The sequence below is a fragment of the Pan paniscus genome, chromosome 18 (assembly GCF_029289425.2).
Source record: "Pan paniscus chromosome 18, NHGRI_mPanPan1-v2.0_pri, whole genome shotgun sequence".
Classification (NCBI taxonomy): Eukaryota; Metazoa; Chordata; class Mammalia; order Primates; family Hominidae; genus Pan; species Pan paniscus.
Genome location: NC_073267.2, coordinates 97,202,423 through 97,230,397, shown reverse-complemented (window position 1 = coordinate 97,230,397; position 27,975 = coordinate 97,202,423). Strand labels below are relative to the sequence as shown.

The window sequence follows — 27,975 nt, the reverse complement described above, 5'->3', positions numbered from 1 at the left end:
ACTCCTTCCTGTATAGAGGTAGGTTAATTGGAAAACAAATTGAAAACACTATTTTTTCATAGTCATGTTTACTGTATTTTGTTTGTGGGGGTAGACACTTTGAAGTTCATGTTAACCCCTGATGTGCCCGGCCCTCGAGATAAGTGTGGAAGGAAAGTGTGGTTATGGTTTTAGAAGCTTGCTTTTTCTATACTTTTCATATCATTCACATCTTGTAGGGAGGTATTTATATTTAGACTTAATATCTGTAACTTTTTTAAATTCTAAAAGTAGTGATTGTTCCTCACAGAAAAATTGGAAAACAGAAAAATAAAATAAAAATTACCCAGAGATAAATGCTATTAATATTTCGGTGTCCCTTTGTCTTTTCTCAGTGCCTGTTTGCACACAACTGATGTACGTTCTGCCCATTTTCACATTATCTGTGAGCATCCTGCATGCCTTTTAAGACTGCATAATATTCAGTCATCTGGACATACACATTTAGCGACCTATTTCAATAGTAATCTGTTGCTGGGATGTTTATGTTGTTTGTTTTTCTTTTTGCTCAAGCTGAGATAAATCTCCTTACACACAAACCTTTGACTACATCGCTGATTGACTGTATCCTAACAGCAGACTCCTCCCAGTGGGATTAGTGGGTGAAAAGCTACAGATGGAAAAAAAGTTCATCACATCCTGCCTCCTTGCTGTCCGGACAGTGGCCCCAGTTTACACTCAGCTGAGGACGAGGCCACCTCCCTGCAGCTTTATGAGCATTTGACTCCTGAGAACATTTTAACTGTAGTCCAAGTAATTAAATAATTATTCAAGCTGTCATGTGCTTGTTTTCATTATTTATTTATTTATTTATTTATTTGAGTTGGGGTCTCGTGCTGTCTCCCAGGTTGGAGTGTGGTGATGCAATCATAGCTCATTGCAGCCTCAACTTCCCAGGTTCAAGTGATCCCCCCACCTCAGCCTCCTGAGCAGCTAGGTACAGGCACACACCACCACACCCGGGTAATTTCTAAATTGTGGTAGAGATGTGGTCTCACTATGTTGCCCAGGCTGGTCTTGAACTCCTGACCTCAGGAGTTCCACCCGCCTAAGCCTCCCAAAGTGCTGGGATTACAGGTGTGAACCACTGCTCCTGGCCCCAGGCTGGTTTTGAACTACTGGGCTCAAGCGATCCTCCTGCCTCAGCCCCCCAAAGTGCTGGGATTGCAGGCGTGAGCCACTGTGCCTGGCAAGTGCACTGGTTTTAGAACAGACGATCACATGTCGTGGTAAAGTCTCTACTTGAGAAGATAGGCCCTGGCCCCCAGTGCAGGGAACATGGAGCTGGGGTGGCTGTGGGTGGCTCTGTCCTCATCCCCAGTGCTTCTGGGGGTGTGCTGCCCACAAGGGTGCAGCAGATGCTGCAGACACAGGGAGCCCTGCCTTCCGGGAGGCCCAGTTCCCGGTGCCCCTCCTGGATCCTCCCAGAGCTCCGAGTCTCTGTGACAGCACTGAAGCAATTTAATTGTCCTCCAGCCACACCGCAAGCACCACAATAATAACAGCAACTAAAATTTTGAATGCTAACATTTTTCCAGTTCACAGTACTAGAAATGCATTTTACTGAATTCTCACAAAAGCCTTAGGTAGGTGCCATTATTTCCATCCCATAGTGGACGAAACAGGGGCTGCCCTGTGTGGACCCAGCACTGGCCGCCGAGACGGCTCCTGACCGCTGTGCTCCGCTCGCCTCCTTGGATTTAATCTGCACAAATCACAGACCTCTGTAGTTACGGGACCTAAAGTCTGCACTTGATTCTGCTCCCTACTGGCCAGATGACCTTGGGGAAGGCATTTAGGAACTGACATTCAGTTTTTCTTGTTTTTAACATGGAGATAATTTGATCTGTGTACGTCACGTACTGCAGGGATCAGATGGATGATCTCATATGGCTGCATAATGGACACTTGGGAAGAAGTGTACAAAAGGTGGTTATAGCCGGGTGCATTGTCTCATGCCTGTGGCCCCAGCTACTCGGGAGGCTGAGGCAGGAGGATGACTTGAGCCTGGCAATTTGAGACCAGCCTGGGCAACATAGACCATGTCTCCAAAAAAACAGACAAAAATGCTAGTACTTTTCGTTCTTTTATTCTCCATGGTCTCTCACAATGTGTCTTGACATCGTAGGCATTCCATTGGCACCTGGCTTTTTAAACTGACCGTATTCTTTTTAAAGATGTCTAGACCTGGCTTTCTCAGCCTGTGTGGTTTGCCAGCTCCCAGGTATTCCACATGCAGACGCAGTACTCAATATTAGGGAAAATAAACTGTATCAGGGAGGGCCTCTCAGCCTTGGCACTCCTGAGGCCTGCGGGCAGGTACTTCCTTGCTCTGGAGCTGTCCTGGGCTCTGCAGGATGTTTAACAGCATCGCTGGTCTCCATTGGCTGCATGCCACGAGAATCCCCACCCCAGTTCACAGAAAATGTTTTCAGCTATGGCCAGATGTCCCCTGGGGACAAAATTGCCCCCAATTGAGAACCACTAGGTTAGGGAATAATAAGACTTTATAAGTTAAGTTAGGAAAAACATCTAACAGTGTGCTAAAAAACGGGGGAAGGGGTTTGAACCTGAGGCAGTAGATGATAAGGAACTGTTTGTAGGTTAAGCCTGGCATGGTGGCATGCGCCTCCTGTAGTCCCAGCTTCTCTGGAGGCTGAAGTGGAGGACCACTTTTTTTTTTTTTGACTATGTAATTAAGGGTATCATTTTTTGTAATATAAGAACATATTCTAAAACAGCTGAATGAACATGCACAACACAATGTGATGACACATACTCTCCTGAATTTATGTAATTTTTCCTTAAGATATCTCTTAATGAGCAATATTATTTTTAAAATGTTAAATAAAATCCTTACCATTGGCCAGTGGGATACTGAATACCACTATTTAAGGAAGAAACCTGAAATGGTTACGTACAGATGTCACCATCTGTACGTCTACCCTTCCTACTTTCAAAAGGCCACTTAAACTTCTTCATATAAAAAAAACACATGAATCTTTAGAGAACACATACAAATAAATGAAGATTTACATCTAATAATCTATCTTAAATGTACCATTCTTAAGAGACAGAATCTTACCTCGAAATAGCCATTAGAAAAAACCGTTGGGCCAGGCGCGGTGGCTCACGCTTGTAATCCCAGTACTTTGGGAGCCAGGTGCAGTGGCTCACGTCTGTAATCCCAGCACTTTGGGGGCCAAGTGCAGTGGCTCACGCCTGTAATCCCAGCACTTTGGGAGGCTGAGGCGGGCGGACCACGAGGTCAGGAGATTGAAACTATCCTGGCTAACACGGTGAAACCCTGTCTCTACTAAAAATACAAAAAATTAGCTGGGCGTGGTGGTGCGCGCCTGTAGTCCCAGCTACTCGAGAAGCTGAGGCAGGAGAATGGTGTGAACCCGGGAGGCGGAGCTTGCAGTGAGCTGAGATCGCACCACCGCACTCCAGCCTGGGCGACAGAGCGAGACTCCATCTCAAAAGAAAAAGAAACCGTTCGACCAGGGAAATTCAGAGTCCCCAAGGAAGTCAAGTTGTCATCTCCAGATCCTTGACACCTATTCCAGTTTTCAGAACCAACGGGAATTGGTGGGATGACATTAAAAATAGGCTTCTGATCCTACTGTTGAGAAAGGGATGCTGTGTTCATGTCATAGTGGTACATCTGTCCTCCAGAGGTACTCACACCATGAACAGAAATGGCAGACATTTTATTACCAATCATATTTGCTCCAGGAAAGCTTGCCTGACAGTAAACTGTGCCCAGTTTCTCTGGCTTAATTACCCCAGGGGTGCAGAGTTCGATGAAATCTTTTTCTGTTTTCGCTTGGGGCAGTGTTACATTATTGGGGCTTGATAAAAACCAGATCTCCATTATCCTTAATTTTGGGTTTAGTGTCCGGTAAACTGAGAGGCTTGCAGTCCTCATTCGAGTTTCCTTTTAAAAGGAAGAATCGTCTTCTCCTGCCAGAGGAGAAAGCAGACAGTTTTCATCTATCAACAGGTCTGATCTGGTGGAGGACCACTTTTGAGGCCAGGAGTTAGAGGTCAGATGGGGCAACATAGCGGGACCCTGTCTCTTTAGTTAAAACAAAAAACAGGCCGGGCGCGGTGGCTCACTGCCTGTAATCCCAGCACTTTGGGAGGCCGAGGCGGGCGGATCACGAGGTCAGGAGATCGAGACCATCCTGGCTAACACGGTGAAACCCCGTCTCTACTAAAAATACAAAAAATTAGCCAGGCGTGGTAGCGGGCGCCTGTAGTCCCAGCTACTCGGGAGGCTGAGGCAGGAGAATGGCGTGAACCCGGGAGGCGGAGCTTGCAGTGAGCCGAGATCGCGCCACTGCACTCCAGCCCGGGCGACAGAGCGAGACTCCGTCTCAAAAAAAAACAAAAAACAAAAAAAAACACCATTTTTTTTTTCATGAAAGACACCTGACCTCCAAAGTGACTGTGAGGCTTTTCCAGGGCTTGTTTTTATGTGGCATGCTGATGTGAATACTGTTCAGGTCCGTATTTGTAAAGAAACAAGGTGAGGAGGGCAGTGGCAGGCTGCCCCTCTGGTGGGCACGGTTAGATGTGACTGTCCCAGTAGGGGCTCCTAGCCATGGAGAGTGGAAGCCATCACAACTTCACTTTCTCCAGCCTCTAACTGGGAATCGAGCATTCCCTGCCTTTATGGAAGCAGGCAGGAATCCACAGTCATACGAACAGTACCTGTGACTTGGTCACAGATGCAGTCACAGATACTTTGATTGCACAGTTGTAGAAAGCGTCTTCAAGTCTCCTTCATGCTCAGCGCTCCTGTGAAGTGAGCTGAGACCCACAGACTCTGTTCGAGAAGCCCATTCGTCTTCTAATACTTAGATGACAGTTTTCAATATAATTGGCTTTGTTTGCAGTCCTGTGTATTTTATGCATTTAAAATATGTTTCTTACAAGGGCTCAGTAGGTGTCATCGAACTGCCAGAGAGGTCGCTGGCACAAAGAAAAGGTTAAAACCCTGCTCTAAAAGCTCACTGCCGTTTTTCTGAGCAGTTTTCAAATGCCCACCAGTGGGGTGCAGCGAGTCTTCTGCAGACCGAGGCTGCCGTCAGTGTTGGGGGGCTGTGCTTCCATCTGACTGCGTCAGCACGTCCCACTTGGATGTCTTTGGAGGAGCTTTCAGGAAATAGATTTTTAGAAATTAATTCTCTTCTAAAAGTTATGGTCAGGTCTGTGAACATTAAAGTGGGTTGTAAGCACAGAGCTGTAAAGAAGCCCGTGTGGTGCTGGGTTTTTTCTGTCAGGCGGCATGAACTGAGGACAAACCTTTTTTTAAAAAAAGCGTAAATACCTTAGGCGGGGGGTAGTTAGCAGGGGTCACAACCTGCAGCCAGCGTCAGCTCTTCTGCAGGCGTAGCTCCTCACCCTTGCCTGGAAGGGCCTTTGATTCCCTCTGGTCTAATTGCGCAGTGCGGGGATTCCCTTTTCCATCCCGTCTAAAGGGACGTTGCGGAGACCGGGCTCGGTGGCTCACGCCTGTAATCCCAGCTAAGGCGGGAGGATGGCTTGAGCCCAGGAGTTTGAGATCAGCCTGGGTAACATGGTGAGACCCTGGCTCTGTTTATTTTTTTTTAATAAAAAAATAAGAGGAGGCTGTCGAGCCTTTGTTTTGATCATGGTGAAGATTTACCTTGAAATATTCATGCAGCAGCATTATCATGTGGGAGCTGGTTAGAAATGCAAGATTCTCAGGCCCACCCCGGACCTCATGAATCAAACCTGCGTTTCAGCCAGATCCGGAGGCATTTTGCACATTAAAGTTTGGAAGCAGAGGCCTCGTCTCTTTAAACTGTAACAGTAAGAAGGGTGATTGCATAAGAGCCAGAGGCGGGCTGCCCAAGTCCAGGTGCCCCTAGGTGTGCGGCCACTGTGGAACCTCAGTCAGCTTTCCTGGAAGAGCCCCAGGGGCGGGTGTGCCCCGTGACTACCAGTAGCTTGCTTCAGAGTCATATTTCATTCCTGGGTTAGCGCTTTGTAGATGTGGTGGAACAATCTGATTGTCTGTTACATAATGTAGATTGCAGAAGTTTTTGTTTGAAATAGAAGTGCTTTTCGTTTGATTCTGAATTTCATTAAAATTTGGTGATATCATGATGTATTTTACAGATCCTTATTAACGGCCTGCTTCATGCCAGGCCCAGTTCGAAGTGCAAAGGAACAGCAGTGAACAAAGCAAACCAAAAACACAGCTGCCTTGCTGAGCATCGAGAAGTCTTGCTAAGAAGGACGTTTGAGTATAGATGGGAAGGCACAGGGGCGCTTCCAGGCAGAGGGGACAGCCAGGGCAAGGGCCCCAGGCAGATGTGACTGCTGTGCCCAGGGCAGCAGTGCATGGAGTGAAGAGCTGGGGGAGGACTGGATGCCAGGTTGCAGGGGCCAGGCAGAGGGTTTTTGTGGGTTGTGGGAAGAGGCTGGCTGTGGAGAGGAAGAGAGCAGCTTATCGTTGCCTTCCTAGCAGTAGCAGAAGGCAGCCTTTGGAGCCGGTCAGTCTTCCCTCTCGTGCACATCAGGCCAGATGACGAGTCCTGCGGGTGAGCCTGAGTCAGAGAGCACTTGAGTGGAACATAGGTCACGTGGAGCAAACTAACTTCACCAAAAATAACCCCAAAACAGCATTTCTGGGAAACACAAGTGAAGACAGCTTTCAATGTAAACAAAGGAACAAAGTTACGATAAAGGCTTGGTTGGAAAAAGTGAACATGTGGAAAACTAAGAAGAAATTCCTTGGGAAAATATACGGAGGAAAACAGGTCTTTCTTTTCCAGTAGTTGCCATTCTAAAGAGTTTTCCTTCCTGTCTTGATGTCAGATGCAGTGTGTGTTTTGCTAGGGTGGCTCACGGGCTTTCCCCTTCCAGTTGTGGTTGTGGCAGACGGACCTACAGCCTTTAGCTCTTCCTGTCTGCGTGGGGAAAAGACTTCCTGTTTTCTCTGGGTCTCCTCTTTGTCCTTGCCGGGATTGGACCGGATGATGGGTGCAGTATAAAACCTGGACTTGGGGTTGTGGTTGGTTCTCAGCCTAGCTGCAAATTAGAATCACCAGAGAAGCTTCAGGCACAAAACAAAAGAAGCCCCGTTTCCAGAAACTCTGATTTTGGTGTGGAGTGTGGGATGTGGTTTTCTCAGGGCCTTGGTGTTCCAGTGTGCTGTCGAGGCCGAGAAGCACTAATCAGTACTGCTCTCCTTCTCTCCAAGGCTGTGTTTTCCCCTGCTCAGCCCTCCTCTCCCCTTCCTCCCCTAGCAGGCTGAGAGTTGGGAGGCTGGCTTTCCTTTGTGTCTCTTTGGAGTGTTTTAGGGTGGGCAGGCGGTGTGTGTGTGCGAGAACGCACTGATCACACGTGTTTCTTTTTGGGGCAGGAAGGTTTGCCACTACCAGCAAAGTTGGAACTGCTGATGCTGGTTGTCAAGACAGCTCACTCTCAGCTGTGCGTGCTGGTGTGCACCTGTGGTCCCAGTTACTCAGGAGGCTCAGGTGGAAGGATCACTTGAGCCCAGGAGGTCGAGGCTGCGGTGAGTTATGATTGTGCCACTGCATTCCAGCCTGAGTGACAGAAGAGACTCTGTTTTTTTTGTTTTTTGTTTTTTTTTTCCTCCTGAGACGGAGTCTTGCTCTGTCACCCAGGATGGAGTGCAATATGGTGTAATCTCAGCTCACTGCAACCTCCACCTCCCGCGTTCAAGTGATCCCCCTGCCTCAGCCTCCCGAGTAGCTGGGATTACAGGTGCCCGCCACCACACCTGGCTAATTTTTGTATTTTTAGTAGAGACGAGGTTTCAGTCACCATGTTGGCCAGGCTGGTCTCGAACTCCTGACCTCAGGTGATCCGTCCGCCTCGGCCTCCCAGAGTGCTGGGATTACAGACATGAGCCACCGTGCCCAGCTGAGACTCTGTCTCTTAAAAAAGAGAAAAGGCAGCTCACTTTCTCTTCTTAGAACCAGGACTTAGAATATGTACCAAAGTAGCTAAGAGAATGTGGAGGTTCATGCATCAGGCCAAATCGAATGGGCTCTGCTGTGGTTATATTTCTTTTGTTTTCTTGAGACAGGGTCTCGCTATCGCCCAGGCTGGAGTGCAGTGGTGTGATCATACCTCACTGCAGCTTCAAACTCGTGGGCTCAAGCAATGCTCCCACCTTAGCCTCCCAGGTAGCTGGGACTGCAGGCATAGGCCACGACACCCAGCTAATTTTTGTGTTTTTGTAGAGATGGGGGTCTCAATGTGTTTGCCTAGGCTGACCTTGAACTCGTGGCCTCAAGTGATCCTCCTGCTTTGGCCTCCCAAAGTGCTGGAGTTACAGGTGTGAATCACTGCACCTAGCTGTGTTTCTTTTTTCTTTTTCTTTTTCTTTGAGACAGAGTTTTACTCTCGTTGCCCAGGCTGGAGTGCAATGGCACAATCTCGGCTCCCTACAACCTCCAACTCCGGGGTTCAAGCGATTCTCCTGCTTCAGCCTCCCCAGTAGCTGAGATTACAGGCGTGCACCACCATGCCTGGCTAATTTCGTATTTTTAGTAGAGACGGGTTTCACCATGTTGGTCAGGCTGGTCTCAAACTCCTGACCTCAGGTGATGTGCCTGCCTCAGCCTCCCAAAGTGCTGGGATTACAGGCGTGAGCCACTAAGCCTGGCCTCGGCCGTGTTTGTTTTTTTTCTTTTTTCTTTTTGTGAGATGGAGTCTCTGTCGCCCAGGCTGGAGTGCTGTGGCGCGATCTCGGCTCACTGCAAGCTCCACCTTCCGGGTTCACACCATTCTCCTGCCTCAGCCTCCTGAGTAGCTGGGACTACAAGCACCCGCCACCACGCCTGGCTAATTTTTTGTATTTTTAGTAGAGACGGGGTTTCACCGTGTTAGCCAGGAGGGTCTTGATCTCCCGACCTTGTGATCCACCTGCCTCGGCCTCCCAAAGTGCTGGGATTACAGGCGTGAGCCACCGCGCCCGGCCTTGGCTGTGTTTCTTGTACAGTTAACGTGTTAACCTCCTGAGTTGTCTTGCAAAGTAATATGTACTGTTTGGAACTAAAAATCTCCTTGTGTAAGATTTGTATCGTACTTGTATCGGTTCTATTATCTTGTTTAATGGGAAAGGAGTTCATTTCTGGGTTCTCTAACCATAGAATAATGAAAGAGACTTTGTTAAATCGGAAGGAAATCACCCAATTTAAATTACAAATATAAGAAATTCAAAAAATTTTATTTTCTTGATAACATGTTATTAAGTTATCCAAAGAATTGACTTTCTGGAGGAGTTGCTGCATGGCTAGGACTTTTTTTTTTTTTTACTTTTTTAGAAATTTAAATAGAGACAGGGTCTCGCTGTTACCCAGGCCAGTATCAAACTCATAGTTTCAAGCAGTCCTCCTGCCTCAGCCTCCCAAAGTGCTGGGATTATAGCCATGAGCTGCTGCGCCCAGCCTTATTTTCTCGAGTTACATAAACTTCCCAATTATGTAGCCCTGTGAGGAGTTGCTTTTCTTGGAAGGCATCTGTTGAGCCGCGTGGGATCTGTTAGTCCCTCTCCCTGCATGAACAGCCCAGGAGGGCTTCTTGCTAGGGGGGCAGGGGCTTTGACAGAGCTGGGAGCAGAGGATCTCGCTATGGACTTGGGTGTGGCCCCTGTGGCTTGCTGTCTGTGGAATACAGCAGGTGCTGGTCCTGCCGGAGTGGCGGCAGTCTCCACCCTTTCCTCCCAACTCCAGCTTCCGCCTCCACTTTCATTCTGTCTGAGGTCGAGGCCACGCCTACCTGGCCAGCCCTCTGCAGAGCGAGTGCTGGGATCTGTGCTTGTAAGTGAACTTAGGGGATGTTTTGGTCAACTGCCACCTACCGTCCAGGTATGAGATGAAAGAACAAGCGGAGGCTGGAGAGGTCAGGCCATTTTCCAGGCTGCTTGTGCCATGTACTTTCCCATACTGTGAATGCAGCATTGCTTATCAGCTCTTTTGATGAACTTTAAAATCTTACGCCTCTCATAGCTTCCGAAATTTTGAAATACATTGAGACTGTAAAGAAGTTACAGCATTGGCCATTTTTATTCTTCTAAATCCTATAAGTTATAAATGTGTTTTGGCTGTGAAATTTTAAAATACTGATGGGGGTGGAATGAAGGTTATTGCTACCCCCCTCCTCTCGCCCCTCTGGGCCCCTTCCGGCTTATTCCACATTCACACCATCACTGAACCCAGGAAGCAGGAGGGGTGGGACGAGCCTGGCTAGCCCGTGGCTTGTTTCTGCACTTGTTGTGTGTTGGGAGCACTGGTGGTCAGGAGGGCCTTCCCCACCCACAGCTTGGGGGCGGCCGTCACCTGCAGGTACACTGTCTGTGCTTAGCAGGTCTCTGTCGATGGGGACTGAGGGTGTGCCCCGCTTTCCCTATCACAGACACTCCTGCAGTAGGCACACCCCATCAGGTCATTTTCTCACGTGTGAGTACTTGGTATGGTGAATTCCTAGAAATGGAATTGGGATGTAATTTTAGGATATGCTTTTTCAAACTGTACCCCAAATAGACCCAGTTGTATTCTGTTGTTTGCTGTTGTTTTTAAAGCATTTTATGATTTAAGATTTATAGGAGAATGTTAAGTCCTGCTGTGTAATTCGTTTTATAGGGAGCTATTTGATTTGAAGAAATATGAAAATAAAAGTTTGCCTCAAATAAAAATATATAATTCATGCCACCTTGGCTAACATAGTTTCTTTTTTTTTTTTCTTGGAGATAGAGTCTTACTCTGTTGCCCAGGCTGGAGTGTAGTGTCACCATCTTGGCTCACTGCAGCCCCTGCCTCCTGGGTTCAAGTGATCCTCCCACGTCAGCCTCCCGAGTAGCTGGGACTACAGGCACTTGCCATCACGCCTGGCTAATTTTTGTATTTTTAATAGAGATGGGGTTTCACCATGTTGGCCAGGCTGGTCTTGAACTCCTGGGCTCAAGAGATCCACCTGCCTCAGCCTCCTAAAGTGCTGGGATAACAGGCATGAGCCACCGCGCCCAGCCTCTTTGGCTACCATAGTTTCTGTGCACCCCGATGAACCCCAGCCACAAGATGTAAGCTCCCGTGTTGACTCAAGTTATCTGAGCTCTTTTGCACTTTCAGTGGAGAGTCGTAGGTGAAATTTTCATCTTTCTTGGGGAAGGCTTATTATTATAGTAATACATGTTTTGTAGAAAAATGGAAACCAAGGTAATTATGAAAGACTTAATTAACAAATAAAATTGTCCCCTATTAACTCCGTGGGAGAAAATAAGATGATTCTGTTTCTGTTCCCTCAGATCACTCCAAGAACTGAGGCCCCTGTCAGCAGTGTCAGTAATAGTTTGGAGAATGCCCTGCACACATCAGCACATTCCACGGAGGAGTCGCTGCCCAAGAGGCCCTTAGGAAAACACAGCAAAGGTGAGTGCACGCACGGGTTTCAGGAGGACGTCTGACGGACGGAGGATGGGCACACCCCAGATCCCCGTGAGGGCATTGTTAAATGCTTTCAGATCTTTCATAAATGCCAATCTTATGTGTATTTTTCTAAATTCTATAAGCAATACATGAATATGCTTTGGCTGTAAAAATCTCAATTATTGATGTTTTTTAAGGAGAAGTCCAGACGTGGTTTCTCACGCCTGTAATCCCAGCACTTTGGGAGACTGAGGTGGGCGGATCACCTGAGGTTGGGAGTTTGAGACCAGCCTGACCAACATGAAGAAACCCCATCTCTACTAAAAATACAAAATTAGCTGGGCGTGGTGGCGGGCATCTGTAATCCCAGCTACTCGGGAGGCTGAGGCAGGAGAATCGCTTGAACCCAGGAGGCGGAGGTCGTGGTAAGCCAAGATCACGCCATTGCACTCCAGCCTGGGCAACAAGAGCAAAACTCCGTCTGAAGAAAAAAAAAAAAAAAAAAATTAGCCAGGCCTTGTGGTGCATGCCTGTAATCCCAGCTACTTGAGAGGCTGAGGCAGGAGAATTGCTTGAACCCAGGAGGTGGAGGTTGCAGTGAGCCGAGATCGTGCCACTGCCCTCCAGTCTGGGTGACAGAGTGAGATTACATCTCAAAAAAAAAAAAAGGGTGGGAGGAATAAGTTTTACACCCTCCTCCCCACCCCACATGGAAATCAGCCTTAACCACTAGAGCGGTGTTGTCCTGAAGCGCTCTCTGTGGTGACGGAGTGTTTTCCACCTGCACTGAGTTGGTCGTCAGCAGCCACACGTGCCTTCCGCGCACTTGAAACATGGCTAATGTGACTGGCTACCTGAGTCTTTATTTTTCTTTAACGTACACGTGGACAGCTCAGCGTGGGTAGTGAGGCGCGGCCTGAGCCCCTGTGGCTCCGCACGCCAGCCTCTGCCGTGTTATGATCAGCTGCAAAGTTGGTAACCATGCCATAGTAGTGGAGGCTTTGGGGAGGGGAGAGTAAGGTGGTTTGTAGGACTAGATGGACCAGATAATGCATACCTGGTAAAATAAATGCTTGTGTGGTTTGCAGAATCGTCTGTAGTGGGGAGACAGACACCAGGGTGGCGCTTTCCAGTGGGGTCACTGGTCCTGAGCCCCCATGGCATAGAGGTACCGAGGCCGGCTGTGTCCACATCTGCTGGCCTCTATTCCCCCTGTGTTATTTACAAAGATGTTTGTCTCCTAGCAGGTGCGCCACGTGAGGCCCAGAGCCGCACTCGCTCACCCTGTGCGCTCTCCCTCCACCGCCCCCCACCGCCCCCCACCGTCCCCCACCGCCCCCCACCGTCCCCATCCCTGGCACGGCGCTTTGTGCCTTCCACAGGCTTCATAACTGCTTTGTTTCTAAAGTCCCGTTCTGACAATGCCATCGAGAGCCACCTGTCTCTGATTTAGATCCTAACTCAGGAAGGACCCATTTCCCCAGCAGCTGCAGCCTCTGTTGATGTAATGAGCACGGTATGGTATGGAGACAGTAACTCCTTACTGCAGCCCTGCGAGGGCTCCTGTCCCCACTTGACCCTCGTAGCAACCCCCTGAGGTCGCAACAGTCTTTGTCTTATCCACTGCTCTTGGGAGGGTCTGTGGCTCTTGGTTGAGCGTCTTCACCGCACCCTCATCCTGGTGATGCCGTGGTGCTCCAACCCCAGAACACCCTCTGCTGTAGAAAGGGCTCCTCCTCTTCCTTCCCCCATGCCATCCCAGGAGAAAGGCCTGCCGTGGAGTGCCGCTTCCTTTGTCCCCAGACAGTCCAGCCTAGGAACCTGTGCCCTGCACACCCTGTGAATCTTAAGGGATGGACCCTTCAGTGCTTTTTCTTGAGGATGTAATTATTGACATCCCCATTCTTTTTTTTTTTCCTGTATAATTTCAAAGTAGCGAGTATCTGTCATTGTCTTGTCTGCATGCTTTGGTGCCCAGAGAGACAGAGGGTGAGCTGACTCTCATGTGAGCTGTGGCAAAGCCTGCGTAAGCTGGCAGGTCGGCTCTGAGGCCACGACTGGTCATTCTCAAACCCCACAGTGCTTAAAATACCGCAGCGAGCAGACGCTCTTAATTACCTGCAGCATTCTCCATTCATTAGTCATAGAGGGTCGTGGTTTCTCTTGTCCGGAAATTGGCAAGCGAGTTAACTTGGTTTTCTTAGTCACTTTTCATGTGAATCCTTTTAATATTCTGTTGGGTGCAGGTTATTGCCCTTCAGAAAGTCTAAAGTCACAGTAAGTTGTATAGTTTTATTACTATAAACTTTTCTCTCTGTCTTTTCTGTATCCTACTTCTGTTTTGGTTTTTCTTTGCTTCTTCAGACGTCTTACAGTGATACAGTTTAATTTACAGAGTGGTCAGACATTTAAAAAATTTCTTAGTATGTAAAAGGTTTGGGAAGCTTTTATATACTTGAACAACAGTCCAAGCACATGACTAACTTACATGACAGATACTGACTTACATCATCTTCATAACAGCCCTGTGAGGGCTGATTATACCTATTTAATTCTAACTGATCCCATGTGGTGATTTTTACCCCATTTTACAGATGGGAGAACTGAGTCACAGATAAGAAATTTTCCTGAGGTCAGCTGGGATTCAAAGCCAGAGCTAATGCTCTTAACCCTGTGGCTGGCTGAAGAAAATAGCAGAGGAAAAGAAAGGTGGGACTGTACTGAAAGTGGAAAACACACCATTGTGTGGGCAGTGCCTATAAGTACACATTAACCAGTGAAATCATTCCTTTTTTTCCTGACCTATTTATTGTGAACATTTTCCAGTTCAGGAGTAGAGATTGTAGCCTAGTAAACCCCGTACCCGGTGCCTGGCTGCAGCTCCAGGTCACTGTGTGTGGCTTCTGAGCCCCCTGCCCCTCGTGGGTGTGGCTGAGAACTGCGGTGCACTCTCCGAGCGCTCCAGTCCCTGTGTTGATGATTTACTGAAACTTAGGGAAGCTGTCGTAGTGTACAAGCTGAGATGGAAACTGCTTTTACTAATACTCTCAACACAGTAAGTTCTGTAACTTTGGACTTTGAGGAATTATAATTTTTTAAAGTTTTCTTTTTGTGAGACAGTGAAGGAGGTATACTTTCATTAAACTTGTTTGTATACCAGTAGTTCTCAATCTTTTTGGTCTTAGGACCCCTTTGCACTCTGAAAAATTAGAGATTCCAAAGAATCCATGTTTATGTGGGTCACATCTGTAGGTATTTACCATATTATCGATTAAAACTGAGTTTTTAAAAATTATTTTAAATGAATGTTTTCCATTCTGTGCCCCTGGGGTTTGTGTTTGCCATGCAGCGTTGTTACAGCTGAAGAGAGCTGAAGACCAAACTCCAAAACAAAATCCATCCCAACCAATTAGAACATGAATTCTAAGAAGACAAGAATTCACCTAAAATCTAAATTCTTTTTTTTTTTTTTGAGACAGAGTCTCGCTCTGTCGCCCAGGCTGGAGTGCAGTGGCGCAATCACAGCTCACTGCAAGCTCCGCCTCCCGGGTTCACGCCATTCTCTTGCCTCAGCCTCCCGAGTAGCTGGGACTACAGGTGCCGGCCACCACACCTGGCTGTTTTTTTATATTTTTAGTAGAGACGTGGTTTCACCGTGTTAGCCAGGATAGTCTCGATCTCCTGACCTCGTGATCCGCCCGCCTCGGCTTCCCAAAGTGCTGGGATTACAGGCGTGAGCCACTGCGCCCGGCCCTAAAATCTAAATTCTAAAATGTCTGCAGTCTGTGGCCTTTCCTGGGTTGTGCTGGGATTCCAGTGTGTAGCTGAAATCGAGAAGCCTTGATAGTTTCAATTTCCTTATTGGTTCTTTATCTAACATTTTATTATGAGGACTTTGAAACACACGGTAAAGTTGAAAAAGTTTCACAGTGAGTAACCTTCACCTAGATTAGACAGTTCCATTTTACCGCATAGATGCTTTTCAACTTACAGTGGGGGCTGCAAGTTGAAAATACCACAAGTTGCAATGCACTGAATACACCACACCTACTACACATCATGGCTTAGCCTAGCCTACCTTAAATGTGCTCAGAACACTTGCATTAGCCTACAGGTGGGCAAAATTATCTGACACACAGCCTACTTCATCGTGAAGTGTTGACTCTCATGTAATCTATTGAATCTGTACTGAAAGTGGAAAACAGAATGGTTGTATGGGCGCTCGAAGCAGTTTCTTCTGAATGCATGTTGCTTTTGCACTGTTGTAAAGGCGAAAAATCGTCAACTCCAGCCATCTTCAGTCAGGGACCATCTGTACTTACTATTTTTAAGCTGGTTGCCTGTAGCATTCCTCAGCCACGGATTCTGATTTGAACCCCAGGGCACAGAGCATCATCTGAGTGATGGTTTTCTCAATTTCCCTGAAGAAAATGTGATCAGAGACACAGGAGGAGTCAAGTTCTTCATCATAGAAGAGCTTCTGTAGGACGCTAGGACTTTGCGCCCTCTATGAGCCCCCCAGTTAAGAGAAGCAACAGAAATGCAATACACATCTTTACCTTTTCAGGCTCTACTCTGAGTTAATGTTGAGCCACTCCATGTGACACAGAAGCCTCTTGTCACTGTGTTGTTCAGTGGGGTGCCGAGGCCAGCTCATGGTATCTCCTGAGAGCCGGTCGTTCACTTTCCAGTATTTTTTTTTGCAGCGGGGGGACAGAGTTTCACTCTTGTTGCCCAGGCTGGAACACAATGGCACGATCTCGGTTCACCACAACCTCCACCTCCTGGGTTCAAGCAATTCTCCTGCCTCAGCCTCCCTAGCAGCTGGGATTACAGGCATGTGCCACCACGCCTGCCTAATTTTGTATTTTTAGTAGAGATGGGGTTTCTCCATGTTGGTCAGGCTGGTCTTGAATTCCCGACCTCAGGTGATCTGCCCGCCTCGGCCTCCCACAGTGCTGGGATTACAGATGTGAGCCACGGCTCTTGGCCTCCAGGATTTTTTAAAGCCCGCTGATGTTGCATTGGTGGCTGATGGTGGCATGTCGTCAGCCGTGGCGGAGCATTTATGCTTTGTGGATCGGCAGATGACACAGATCAGGGGCCGCCCCGTCCTCACCAGTTGTCAGCCATTTACCAGGCATCATCAGTGCAGCTCTGCCCTGTCCTGTATGTGTACTTGTCACATGGGTCCAGCTACGTGTGCTCTGCACCATGTAAAACAGGGCTAGGATTTTTGCATCTATTCTAAGAAAGGAAAAGGAAAAAGATGATAGTCTTTTATATTATCCATACTATTTACTATTCCCACTGCTCTTCATTTTATCCTGAAAATTGGAATTTCCATCTGGTCTCATTTCCCGTCAGCCTGAAGAACTTCCTTTCACATTTCTTTCAGTGCAGTTCTGCTGACAGTGGATTTTAGTTTTCATTTATCTGAAAATATCTTTGTTTTGCCTTCATTCTGGCTAATTATGGAATTCTTCATTGAGAGTTTTTGTTTTAACTTTAACAATGTCATTTTGCTATATTCTGGCTCTTATTTTTCTAAAGAAAAGTCCTCTAGCATTTCTGTCGCTGTATGCCGTGGGCCATTTTTCTCTGGCTGCGTTGAGGATGTTGTCTTTGGTTTGGAATGGTTTGTCTGTGATGTGCCTTGGTGTAATTTTCTTTTATTTCATTTCTTGTTTACTGAACTGCTTGTCTCAGCTTATGTTTTGCACTACAACAGAAACTTTTCAGCCAGTATTGAAGTATTCTTTCTTCCTCATTCTCCTCCTCTTCTCCATCTGAGACTCCAGTTCTCATGTATGAGAAATCTTTGGTCTTGTCCCACAGATCTGAGGTGAAGCTCAGTTCATTTTTCAAATTCTTCTCTCTCTCTCCCTCAGATGGGACATTTTCTTTTTATCTGTCTTCAAGCTCTTGTACCCTTCTGTCATTTTCAGTCTGCTGGTACACCAAGCTAATGGACGTTTTCATACCAGATACTGTATTTTTAGTTTCAGAATTTCTGTATGGTTCTTTTTTATAATTTCTCTTTTTCTGCTGAGATTCTGTCCATTCATTTATTGTGGGCATTTTTGTTTTTACATCTTTGAATGTCATTATAATAGCTGCTTTCAAATCCTGGTCTGCCAGTTCCAGCATTGGGGTCACTTAGGGCTGGTGTCCATTCATCGCGTTTTCTCTTGAGTATTCCTCACATTTCCCTATTTTTATGAATGTCTAATTCTAGATTGTGCCATTGTGTGTGATTATAGAGTTTCCAGCTTTTCTCGTGTTCTGAAGAGTGTTGTTTCTCTCTTGCAACAGGGAATATTGTCTGGACAAGGTCGAGGCTTCTGCTGGTGGGGGCAGGCAGCAGATGGAGGTGCCTTAGTCCTTAGACCGCACCAGCTGTGTGAAGTCGGCCCTCCACCCGTGGCTGGGGCAGCCAGGTGTGTGGCGGGCACGCGCAGAGCCTGGGCTTTGTCTGGGACGCTCTCCTTGGTGAGCAGCTGCGCTCATCCCAGCCCTATCCCCTCTTCCCAGGGCTGGGCACTGACGGGGGAACTGACAGGGCCCGCCCTCGGGTGAAAAGCACAAACCCGCACCCTCCCATGTTCTGCGGCCTTCCTCCAGGTTCTGCCTGCTCCCACTACTCTCCAGTGACTTCAGAGGGGTGTTTTGTTCTGTAAATACATTTTTTTCCCCAGAATCGTTCTTTGTTATTTGTGGAAGGGTTGGTCCTATAGGAGCTGTTGCCATGACTGTGGCCCAGCGGGCCCAGGTCATGCCACCTGCCCCTAGTCGGGCTCTGCGTGAGCGCTGCTCGCTCCCAAGCATGGCTTTGTCCCCCAGGAGCACCCCCTTCCTTCCAGCAGGTGGCTTTGCTGGAGGTTGTCACAGGTCAGCGTTCCATCTTCCAGCTTGTTCAGAAGCCAATCTGCCCCTCTATTTTGCCTCCCCTCCCAGGCTGTGTCCACTCCTCTGTCAAGGGAGACGGGTGCTTGGCGTCCCCCTCTGTATTCAGCCTTCTCTCCTTTCTCAGGGCCGCCAAGGTATCTCCACTTGGGCGTGGGCACATGTGTGCACTTGGGCCACCTGAGCCCTCCTCCCTGTCACGTCACAGCCACGCTGCTGGAAGGCATGGGGCTTCGCTGTTTCTTTCAGCTGCACCACTCACCCCAGCCTCAGCACCTGCACCTCCCTGAAACTGCTGTCACGAGGGGGGTCACCAGGGGCTCCTCAGCTGACAAGCAGGGTAGGTGCTTTCAGAGCTCACTACCTTTTCTTGGCATTTGTGACTGCCCTGCCCCAAACTCCATCCTCCCTTGGCTGCTTCTGCTTTTTTTAAATTGTGAAATGTCATCCCTGTGAAGCTGGTGGGCTCCATTAAATCAGTTTCCTGAGAACACCCTTGCCTGGCTTTCCCCTTGCCTCTCTATTTCCTTTGAAATTCCCTCTTCTTGTGTCCCTCAAAGGCTGGTGGTCCTGATAGCGCTCTTCTGTACCCTACTTTACTCTTTGCCTGAGCCGTCTTACCCAAGCCTGTTTTGCAGCCACTATCCCTCTCTTGGTGGCTTTCAGCTCTGAGTTCAGCTGAGACCCTTACAGACTCCAAGTCCTCGTCAGCCACTGATAACGTGAATATTTCCACCCATGCAGCCAGTGGGTATGCAGTCGCCCACCCAGCATGGAGCTGCCAGCTCCTGCCTGCCCTCAACATGGTTCCCACATTGGTGATTGATCCCAGCATTTGAGTGCTTAGAGCGAAACCTGTAAGTCCAAGGTAGCTCCTCTCCCACATGTGGCTCTGGCCCTGCAAGGCTATCATTGTTTCTTCCCCCTCATCTGGGCCTCCATCTTATCTGTCACTTCGTGGGTCCCTCTGTCTCTGGCCTTGCCCCTCTTCAGTCTGTCAAGCAGGGAGCAGTCCAGTACACACTGCGTCACTGCACGCCCCTGCTTACGGCTTGTCCGCGGTGGCTCAAGAACGCTGCAGTCAGCCCACACTTGCCCAACCCCGTGCCGTGCAGGGAGAGCCGGGATTCCTTTTGCTCAGGTGAGGACATGCGGCTTTGAGGGGTGAAATAACTGCCCAGGCTCGTGAGCTAGAAAGTATCACATTTCAAACCAAGACGTCTGAATGCAGCAGACCTGCAGGATTTCTTTCCGTGTTCACTGTGGTGTCACCAGCCAGGGAGCTGCTGCCTCTGTGTGACCTTCTTCCTTCCCTGTATCAGCTCCTGACACTCCCCTTCCGCTCTGATGACAACAGCACTGTCCTGCTCCTGGGCCCTGACTGTAGCATCCCCCTGCCCAGAATAGGCCCTGCCCTTGAAGCCTAGCACAGCATCACTTCTTTGAACCTTTTCATTTTTATATCACTTATGGCTGGCGCTGCGCTTAGAACGTACTAATGCCGAGCAGAATGTTTACCTTAATATGTAAATAAGTGACCTTCCTAAGGCCCCTAAATTGAAGTGCCACATCACTAATCATTAGAAATGGAAATTTGTCTGGGCATGGTGGCTCACGCCTGTAATCCCAGCACTTTGGGAGGCTGAGTTGGGTGGATCACCTGAGGTCAGGAGTTTGAGACCAGTCTGATCAACATGGTGAAAGCCCGCTTCTACTTGAAATACAAAGATTAGCTGGGTGTGGTAGCCACGTGCCTGTAATATCAGGTGCTTGGGAGGCTAAGGCAGGAGAGTTGCTTGAACCCGGGAGGCGAAGGTTGCAGTGAGCCGGGATCATGCCATTGCATTCCAGCCTGGGCAACAAGAGAAAAACTCTATCTCAAAAAAAAAAAAGGCTGGGCGCGATGTCTCACGCCTGTAATCCCAGCACTTTGGGAGGCTGAGGCGGGCGGATCACCTGAGGTCAGGAGTTTGAGACCAGCCTGGCTAATATGGTGAAAGCCCATTTCTACTAAAAATACAAAAAATTAGCCGGGCATGGTGGCACGCACCTGTAATCCCACCTACTCGGGAGGCTAAGGCAGGAGAATCGCTTGAACCCAGGAGGCAGAGGTTGTTGTGAGCCGAGATCGTGCCATTACGCTCCAGCTTGGGCAACAAGAGCGAAACTCCATCTCAAAAAAAAGAAAAGGAAAAGGTGTTCACTTCCTGTTTTTCCTACTTTAAAAATATTATCAGGCCAGGCGCAGTGGCTCATGCTTGTAATCCCAGCACTTTGGGAGGCCAAGGCAGGCAGATCACTTGAGCTCAGGAGTTCCACACCAGCCTGGGCAACATGGTGAAAATCCGTCTCTACAAAAAAAGATGGCACATGCCTATAATCCCAGCTACTCACTCAGGAGGCTGAGGCAGGAGAACTGCTTCAGCCTGGCAGGTGGAGGTTGCAATGAGCCGAGATCATGCCATTACACTCCAGTCTGGGCAACAGGAGTGAAAGCCTCTCTCAAAAAAAAAAAAAAAAAGAATCTATTATCAGCTTTATGTTTTCCCAATTACTCACTACTTTTGTTTCTCTTTGTGAAGAACTAACAAATGAAATTAATGCAATGTAGCTAGATAATAAAAAACCAAAGAAAAATAAATTATATCATGTTCTTAAGTATAACATGGCATGTCCTAAAAAGATGTAGGGAAGAAGGAGCAGCTTAATCAGTGTGATGGTGAATGTTCAAATTCTAATAACAGCTACAAGAGGTAATGCTTCTAGAAATTATCCCATTAACATAGACAAGCAAATGAAAGTGAGAAAGTCAGTTGATATTTTAGGAAAATTATTATTTAACTGCAAGTCTTAAGAATACAGTTTTCCAATTTTTAAATGAAAACTGGCTTTTGGTAATAACATTTTAAAGCAGGAAGTATCTACGGTGTGATCGTGGTACAGCTCTTAGTTCAAGTGTGAAGACATTTGGTTGTCTTGTATATGACCTAGAAGAAGGGGCGTCTGCTGGAAAACAATGCTGTTCTTTTTCTCTTTATTTTTTGAGACAGGGTCTCACTCTGTTGCCCAGGCTGCAGTGCAGTGCCTCAATTTTTCAGTTCACTGCAGCCTCGACCTCTGGGGCTTAAGCAATCCTCCTGCCTCAGCCTCCCCAGTAACTGAGACCACAGGCACACACCACCACACCCAGCTAATTTTCATATTTTTTGTAGAGACAGGGTTTTGCCATGTTGGCCAGGCTGGTCTTGAACTCCTGGGCTCAAGCCATCCACCCACCTCGGCCTCCCAAAGTGCTGGGATCACAAGCGTGAGCCCCCATGCCCAGCTTATCCTGGGTCATTTTTTAAACTCTCCCCTCTACCATAAATAATATTCCCTTTACTGTGATTTTTTAAGCATAATTTTGTAAATTGTTGAAGTGGTTTCTCATTGTTGGGAATGTAGATTAAACCACTTAATAAAGATACCTTGAAAGCAAATTAAAGAAAGACATTTGGCAGAAAACTACTGGTTTTCTTCTGTAGGTCTCTGTCGACCTAAAGAGAAAGGGATTGGGGTTTGCTCTCTTGGTGGCGTTGCTGAATTGGTGGGGGTCTGTCGCTGCGCCTCTGCACCTCTGTGATTTGCTGAGTGCTCCTCTCTCCTCCCTCGTGATCATGGATGGAGGGCCTAGGAGCCCAGGAACCATGGTGCCCTTCCCCCTGTGCTGTGCCCCTCACCCTCTCTTCCCTGCATCTATCCCTTTCTACTTCTCTTCAGAGTTTTAGAGATAGGAACATTAAAGTGTGCCCAATTGTTTTTATGAGGTTTTGTTCTAGAGAAAGGATGTAAGGAAGCTTGTAAAGACAGACCACAACAGGGTTAAGAGACGCCTGGGATGTGTTGGGTCAGCTACAGCTGTGTAACAGCCAACCAGCAGAGCTCAGGAGCACCCAAGATGAGCGCCTTCCTCACAGATGTGTGGGCTGGCTGGTGTCAGCTGGGCCATGCTGCGTGACTGTTCAGGCCGTAGTGGCTGGGGTGGCTCTGACTCAGGCGTCCCTCATCCTCCTTGAACTGGGGACCAAGGGCACATGGGAGCCATGAGGATTCGTAAGGCCAAGCTTGGGCCGGCACACGGTCGCTTCTGCCTGTTTCTGATGTCCGCAGTGAGTCTTATGGCCACAGCTCCAAATTCAAGGATAGGAAAGTCTACACTACCGTAAGCCAGCTGCAGCATGGGTTTCAGTGTGACGAGGGGTAAAGAACTGTGGCAGAGAATTCAGACTACTGCAAAGTACACAGACAATTCAGAGAACAGAGGCTGATCTTTTTGATAAGCATCCTACTTAGGGAAACTCCAATTAACATTTTGTGGGAGGCTGAGGGGATATTGCATTTGTCAGATGAAACCTGGGTGCCATGAAAAAAGAAAACATGAAGACCAAGAGAGAGTTGTTGGGATGTAAAAGTGACCACCAGAGCAAAACATTCAGTAGTGTTCGAGGATTGCCGAATGTGGAGATACAAGGTAGAAGGTGAGTGGCGCAAATGGGCAGCCAAGCTCAGCCTCTGAAATGCAGGGTGGCTGGAAGAGAAGATGAAAGGAAGGAGCATGTTCAGTACGCACGGGAAGAAAACGGCCTCGTGAGTCTTCACACGAAAGGGCAGACTGAGTGCTGAGAAAGGTGAGTTGAAAACACCCATGTCGAGACGCATTGTTGTTTTTTTTGATAAGGGATCAAGAAATGATCTTACATGTTTTCAAAGGAGAACAACAAAACAGATTTCACCTGTGAAGAAACCAGAATCAGGCTAACATTGGACTTGCCATTTGCAACAGTGGATGCCAGAGGACTGTGGCAAGCCAAGTTTTGAATGAAAGTTATTTTCATTCAGAATAACAAAATGTTTCAGATTTTGGAGCATTTTGGATTTTGGATTTTCAGATTAGGAATACAACCTATATAAGGAAATGGAAGACATTAATGATTGTGAAGATTATCTTCCTATGGAAGAATGGTATGCATTCCAAGCAGTAGATTACACATATATTAATGCAATTAGGTTTTTTTCTACCAGCAGAAAAAAGAAAGGCAGTTAACTCCAGAGGACTCATACCTGCTTGTACACACAGATTGTCCAGGGATGTCATGATTCAAGTCGCCAGTCATCAGGGAAATGCACATCAAAGCCACAGGAGAGTATCATTTCTATTCACCGAGGTAATGGAAGTCAGAAGGACAGAATAGCAAATGTTAGGATCAGAAGCAGCTGGAGCTTTCATCCACAGCTGATGGGAGGATTAAATGGTACAACCATTAAGAAAACAATTTGGCATTTCTTATGAAGTGATAAATGTATCTTATATTCCTGCAGTTCTCATCCTAGGGAATTTATCCCAAAGAAATGAAAGCGTACATCCACAACAGCACTTGGAGATGAAGGCTTATAGCAGCTTATGCATAATAGCCCCAAACTGGAAATAACCCAGATGTCCATGAGTAGGAGAATGGATAAACAAGCTGTGGTATATTTATACAATGGAAGAGAACTCAGTCATTTTCCAAGCTAATACATGTAACCACATCGGAATCTCAAAAATACAATGTTGAATGAAAGCAGGGCCCGTGTATGGTCCTGTTTATATGACGTTCAAGACTTTTTAGAGAATTGAAAAGCACTGCGTCTTGATTCAAGGATTAGTGATCACATGGGCATATAAATGTACCCAAACTCATTGAATTGTACACTTCAGATCTCTGCATTTTGCTCTATGTAAATTTCGCCTCAAATTAAAAGAGAAACACCTGACCCCCTTGCCGTTTCACACAGGCCCTTTGCAGTCTGGCAGGTGTCCAGGCTGCCTGCTTAGTTCCCCCTGGCCCAAAATATGTGTGGGTGGAGGGGTGAGGTCTGTTTCTTCCCCCATCTTTAAGAATATGTATGTGTCTTATAAGGCTCTGCCCCAAAAGAGCTTTGCCGGAGTGTCTTTTCCTAGTCTATTGGCAGAATTCTGTCTTCCTGTTGAGTCTTAGATGACGTTATATGTATTTTGAATGTGAAAATTCTCATGTGGTATTTGTGTTACTAAATTGTCTTCTCATGTAGAATGTTGGTTTGCTGGCCGGGCACGGTGGCTCATACCTGTAATCCCAGCACTTCTTGAGGCCAAGGCAGGTGGATCACCTGAGGTCAGGAGTTCAAGACCAGCGTGGCCAACATGGTGAAACCCCCGTCTCTACTAAAAATACAAAAAAACTAGCCAGGCATGGTGGTGTGTGCCTGTAATCCCAGTGACTCGGAAGGCTGAGACAAGAGAATTGCTTGGGAGGTGGAGGTTGCAGTGAGCCAAGATCGCGCCACTGCACTCCAGCCCGGGTGGCAGAGCGAAACTCTATCTCAAAAAAAAAAAAAAAGTCAGTTTGCTGACCTCAGCTATAAACCAAGGAAAGCAAAGCCACTTTTTCATCATCTCATTTGCTCAAAAGGTAGAGTTTGTTGTCAGCATTTCCACTGACACTCTGATTCAGGAGCTGGCAAACTTTTTCTGTAAAGGGCCAGGTAATTCATGTTTTTGTGTTTGTGGGTCATGTGTAGTCTCTGTCTCATAATTTTTTTTTTTTTTTGAGATGGAGTCTCCCTCTGTCGCCCAGGCTGGAGTGCGGTGGTGCAATCTCAGCTCACTGTAACCTCTGCCTTCCAGGTTCAAGTGATTCTCTCACCTCAGCCTCCTGAATAGCTGAGATTACAGGTGCGTGCTACCACTCCCAGCTAATTTTTGTATTTTTAGTAGAGACGAGGTTTTGCCATGTTGGCCAGGCTGGTCTCAAATTTCTGACCTCAAGTGATCCACCCACCTTGGTCTCCCAAAGTGCTGGGATTACAGGCGTGAGCCACCGCACCCTGCCAATTTTTTTTTTTAAGTCTTTTTTTTTTTTTTTTGAGACGGAGTTTTGCTCTTGTTGCCCAGGTTGGAGTGCAATGGCGCGATCTTGGCTCACTGCAACGTCTGCCTCCCGGGTTTAAGTGATTCTTCTGCCTTAGCCTCCCAAATAGCTGGGACTACAGGCATGTGCCACCGTGCCTGGCCAAAATTGTTTAAGAAAAATACTGTCGATGTTTGGAGCAAGGAGTACCTAAAAATATTTTTTAAATCAATTGGGAAGATGATAGGACCTAGAAAAATAGGTTGATTTCCAAACAGCATGCGTAATTAGATGGAATCTTCTTTAATTAAAAAATTAGTTTTCCCTCAACAATCATTATTTAATTTGCTTTGTTTTAAAATTTGGCATCAAAAGAGACACTACAACCCTGTTCTGGAAAAATGTTTGTGATATGCTGTGGTTTTGCCCTGGTCTTCAGTTCTTGGCCAGATGGTCAGCATGTGTGTTTCTCAGGTCGGCGCGTCATCACATAGTCGTAGTGGCTGAGCCCACACGCCGTGGCTTGAGGGACTATCTGGTAATAAAATACCAAAGGAAACTTCAAAGGAACATCTGATCACATGGTGGCCTGTTAAAACCTATACCAAGTAATTCCTGAAGACTTGGAAGAATGGATTATGATCCTTCAGAGTAAAAACAAAATACAGGAAGATAACACAGCAATCATAATTAACAGAAAGAAAGAAATTCAACCTCTCCAATCAAAAAAATAAGCACTGACAGACAATGCCTTTCTTCTGATGGTACACACTGAGGGAATAGATCTGCGTCTTTAAAAATGGTTCATTTTAGGCCAGGTGCAGTGGCTCACGCCTGTAATCGCAGCACTTTGGGAGGCTGAGGTGGGTGGATCATGAGGTCAAGAGATCGAGACCATCCTGGTCAACATGGTGAAACCCTGTTTCTACTGAAAATACAAAAATTAGCTGGGCGTGGTAGAGCACACCTGTAGTCCCAGCTGCTTCGGAGGCTGAGGCAGGAGAATTGCTTGAACCTGGGAGGCAGAGGTTGCAGTGAGCTGATATCACACCGCTGCACTCCAGCCTGGTGACACAGCAAGACTCCGTCTCAAAAAAAAAGTTTATTTTGAAAAACAAAATCACAAATTTATAGAAAAGTTGTCACTACAATATAAACAACTTTCCTGAAACATTGGGAGTGAATCGTGGATCTGATCCCCCAACATCCCCAAATCGTGATCATGTGTTTTCTGCAAACAATAAGTACCGCCATCAAGCTCAGGAAGTTGGCATTGAGATGTCACCACCCTCTAATTCTCAGGCTTACTCCCATTCCGGCCATTGTCCCAGTAATGCCTTTTATACCCAGAGGATCAAGTTCGGAATCCCAGGGTGCATTTGGCCTCCTTTGTATCCTTCAGTAGCTGCTCCTCCATCTTTCCTTGTCTTTCATGACCTGGATACTTTAGAAGATGATGAACCACTGATTCTGCCAACCATCCCACAATCTGGGTTTGTTCGATACTTCTCCTGACTAGATTCAGGCTGTACATCTTTGCCAGGAACATGCTACGCTGCTCTCACTGTGTCCTGTCAGGCGGTACAAGCTCTCAATTTGTTCCATTACTGATGACAGTCACTCTATTAATTTTCATGCTATCTGCCAGGATTCTCCTGTGTAAAAATTGCTTTCTAACTAGATAAATAGTCTGTTTCTTATCAGACTTTCAGCTTAATCATTTATTTAAGTTTGTATGGGATTATTGTTTCCTGTTTTATTCAGTGAGTTATAATCCATTAATGTCGTTACTCTGATGTTGAAGCTGTACCAGATTTGGCTGGTGGGAGCCCCTGAAAACTGATGTTTTGTGTCTTTTTAATATGTCCTGTCATTCTATGAGCAATTCCTTGCTTTCTGACGTAACAAGATGTTCAACACTCAGCTTTCTTTCCCCTAGCCCTGAAATCAACAATTTCCAACGGCCTCGGTTCATTTAGTGGGAAATGGGTTTTAGAAGCCAAAATCTGATGCTGTGTGTGCCCTGCTGATGGAATGTGGCTGCTCCAGGCCTTCTCAGTGACAGTCTAGCACCACAGGGCCCTTTCTGTTTTTTTCCTTTTCTTTCTTTCTTTCTTTCTTTTTTTTTTTTTTTTCTGTGATAGAGTCTCACTCTGTCACCCAGGCTGCAGTGCAGTGGCACAGTCTCGGCTCACTGTAATCTCCGCCTCCCAGGTTCAAGTGATTCTCATGCCTCAGCCTCCTGAGGAGCTGGGACTACAGGCATGGGCCATTACACCTAGTTAATTTTTGTATTTTTAGTAGAGATTGGGTTTCCCCATTTTGGCCAGGCTGGTCTTGAACTCCTGGTCTCAAGTGATCTGCCTGCCTCAGCCTCCCAAAGTGCTGGGATTATAGGCATGAGCTACAGCTCCTGGCTTTTTTGGTTTTTGTTTTTGAGATAGTATCTCACTCTGTCACCCAGGCTAGAGTGCAGTGGTGTGATCACTGCTCATTGCATCCTTGAACTCCTGGGCTCAAGGGATCCCCCAGCCTTGGCCTCCCGAGTAGCTGGGGCTACAGGTGTGTACCACCACACCCAGCTAATTTTTTAAATTTTTAGTAGAAACGGGGTCTCGCCATGTTGCCCAGGCTGGTCTCTAACTTCTCAGCTCAGGCAGTTCTTCTGCCTTGGCCTCCCAAAGTGC

General features: G+C 47.1%; 1 protein-coding gene across 3 annotated transcripts in view; it reads left to right on the top strand.

Moving 5' to 3' along the window:
• Window positions 1–27,975, top strand: part of ZCCHC14 (zinc finger CCHC-type containing 14) — an 86,692-nt gene that overhangs the window by 21,448 nt on the left and 37,269 nt on the right. For all 3 annotated transcript variants that reach the window (XR_008621293.2, XM_003820837.6, XM_008974305.4), the window contains exon 2: window positions 11,354–11,477. Coding sequence is in view for 2 of the 3 variants with exons in the window: in XM_003820837.6 (XP_003820885.2) it covers window positions 11,354–11,477 (124 nt within the window). In the remaining variant the exon portion in view is untranslated. The remainder of the gene's footprint in view (window positions 1–11,353; window positions 11,478–27,975) is intronic.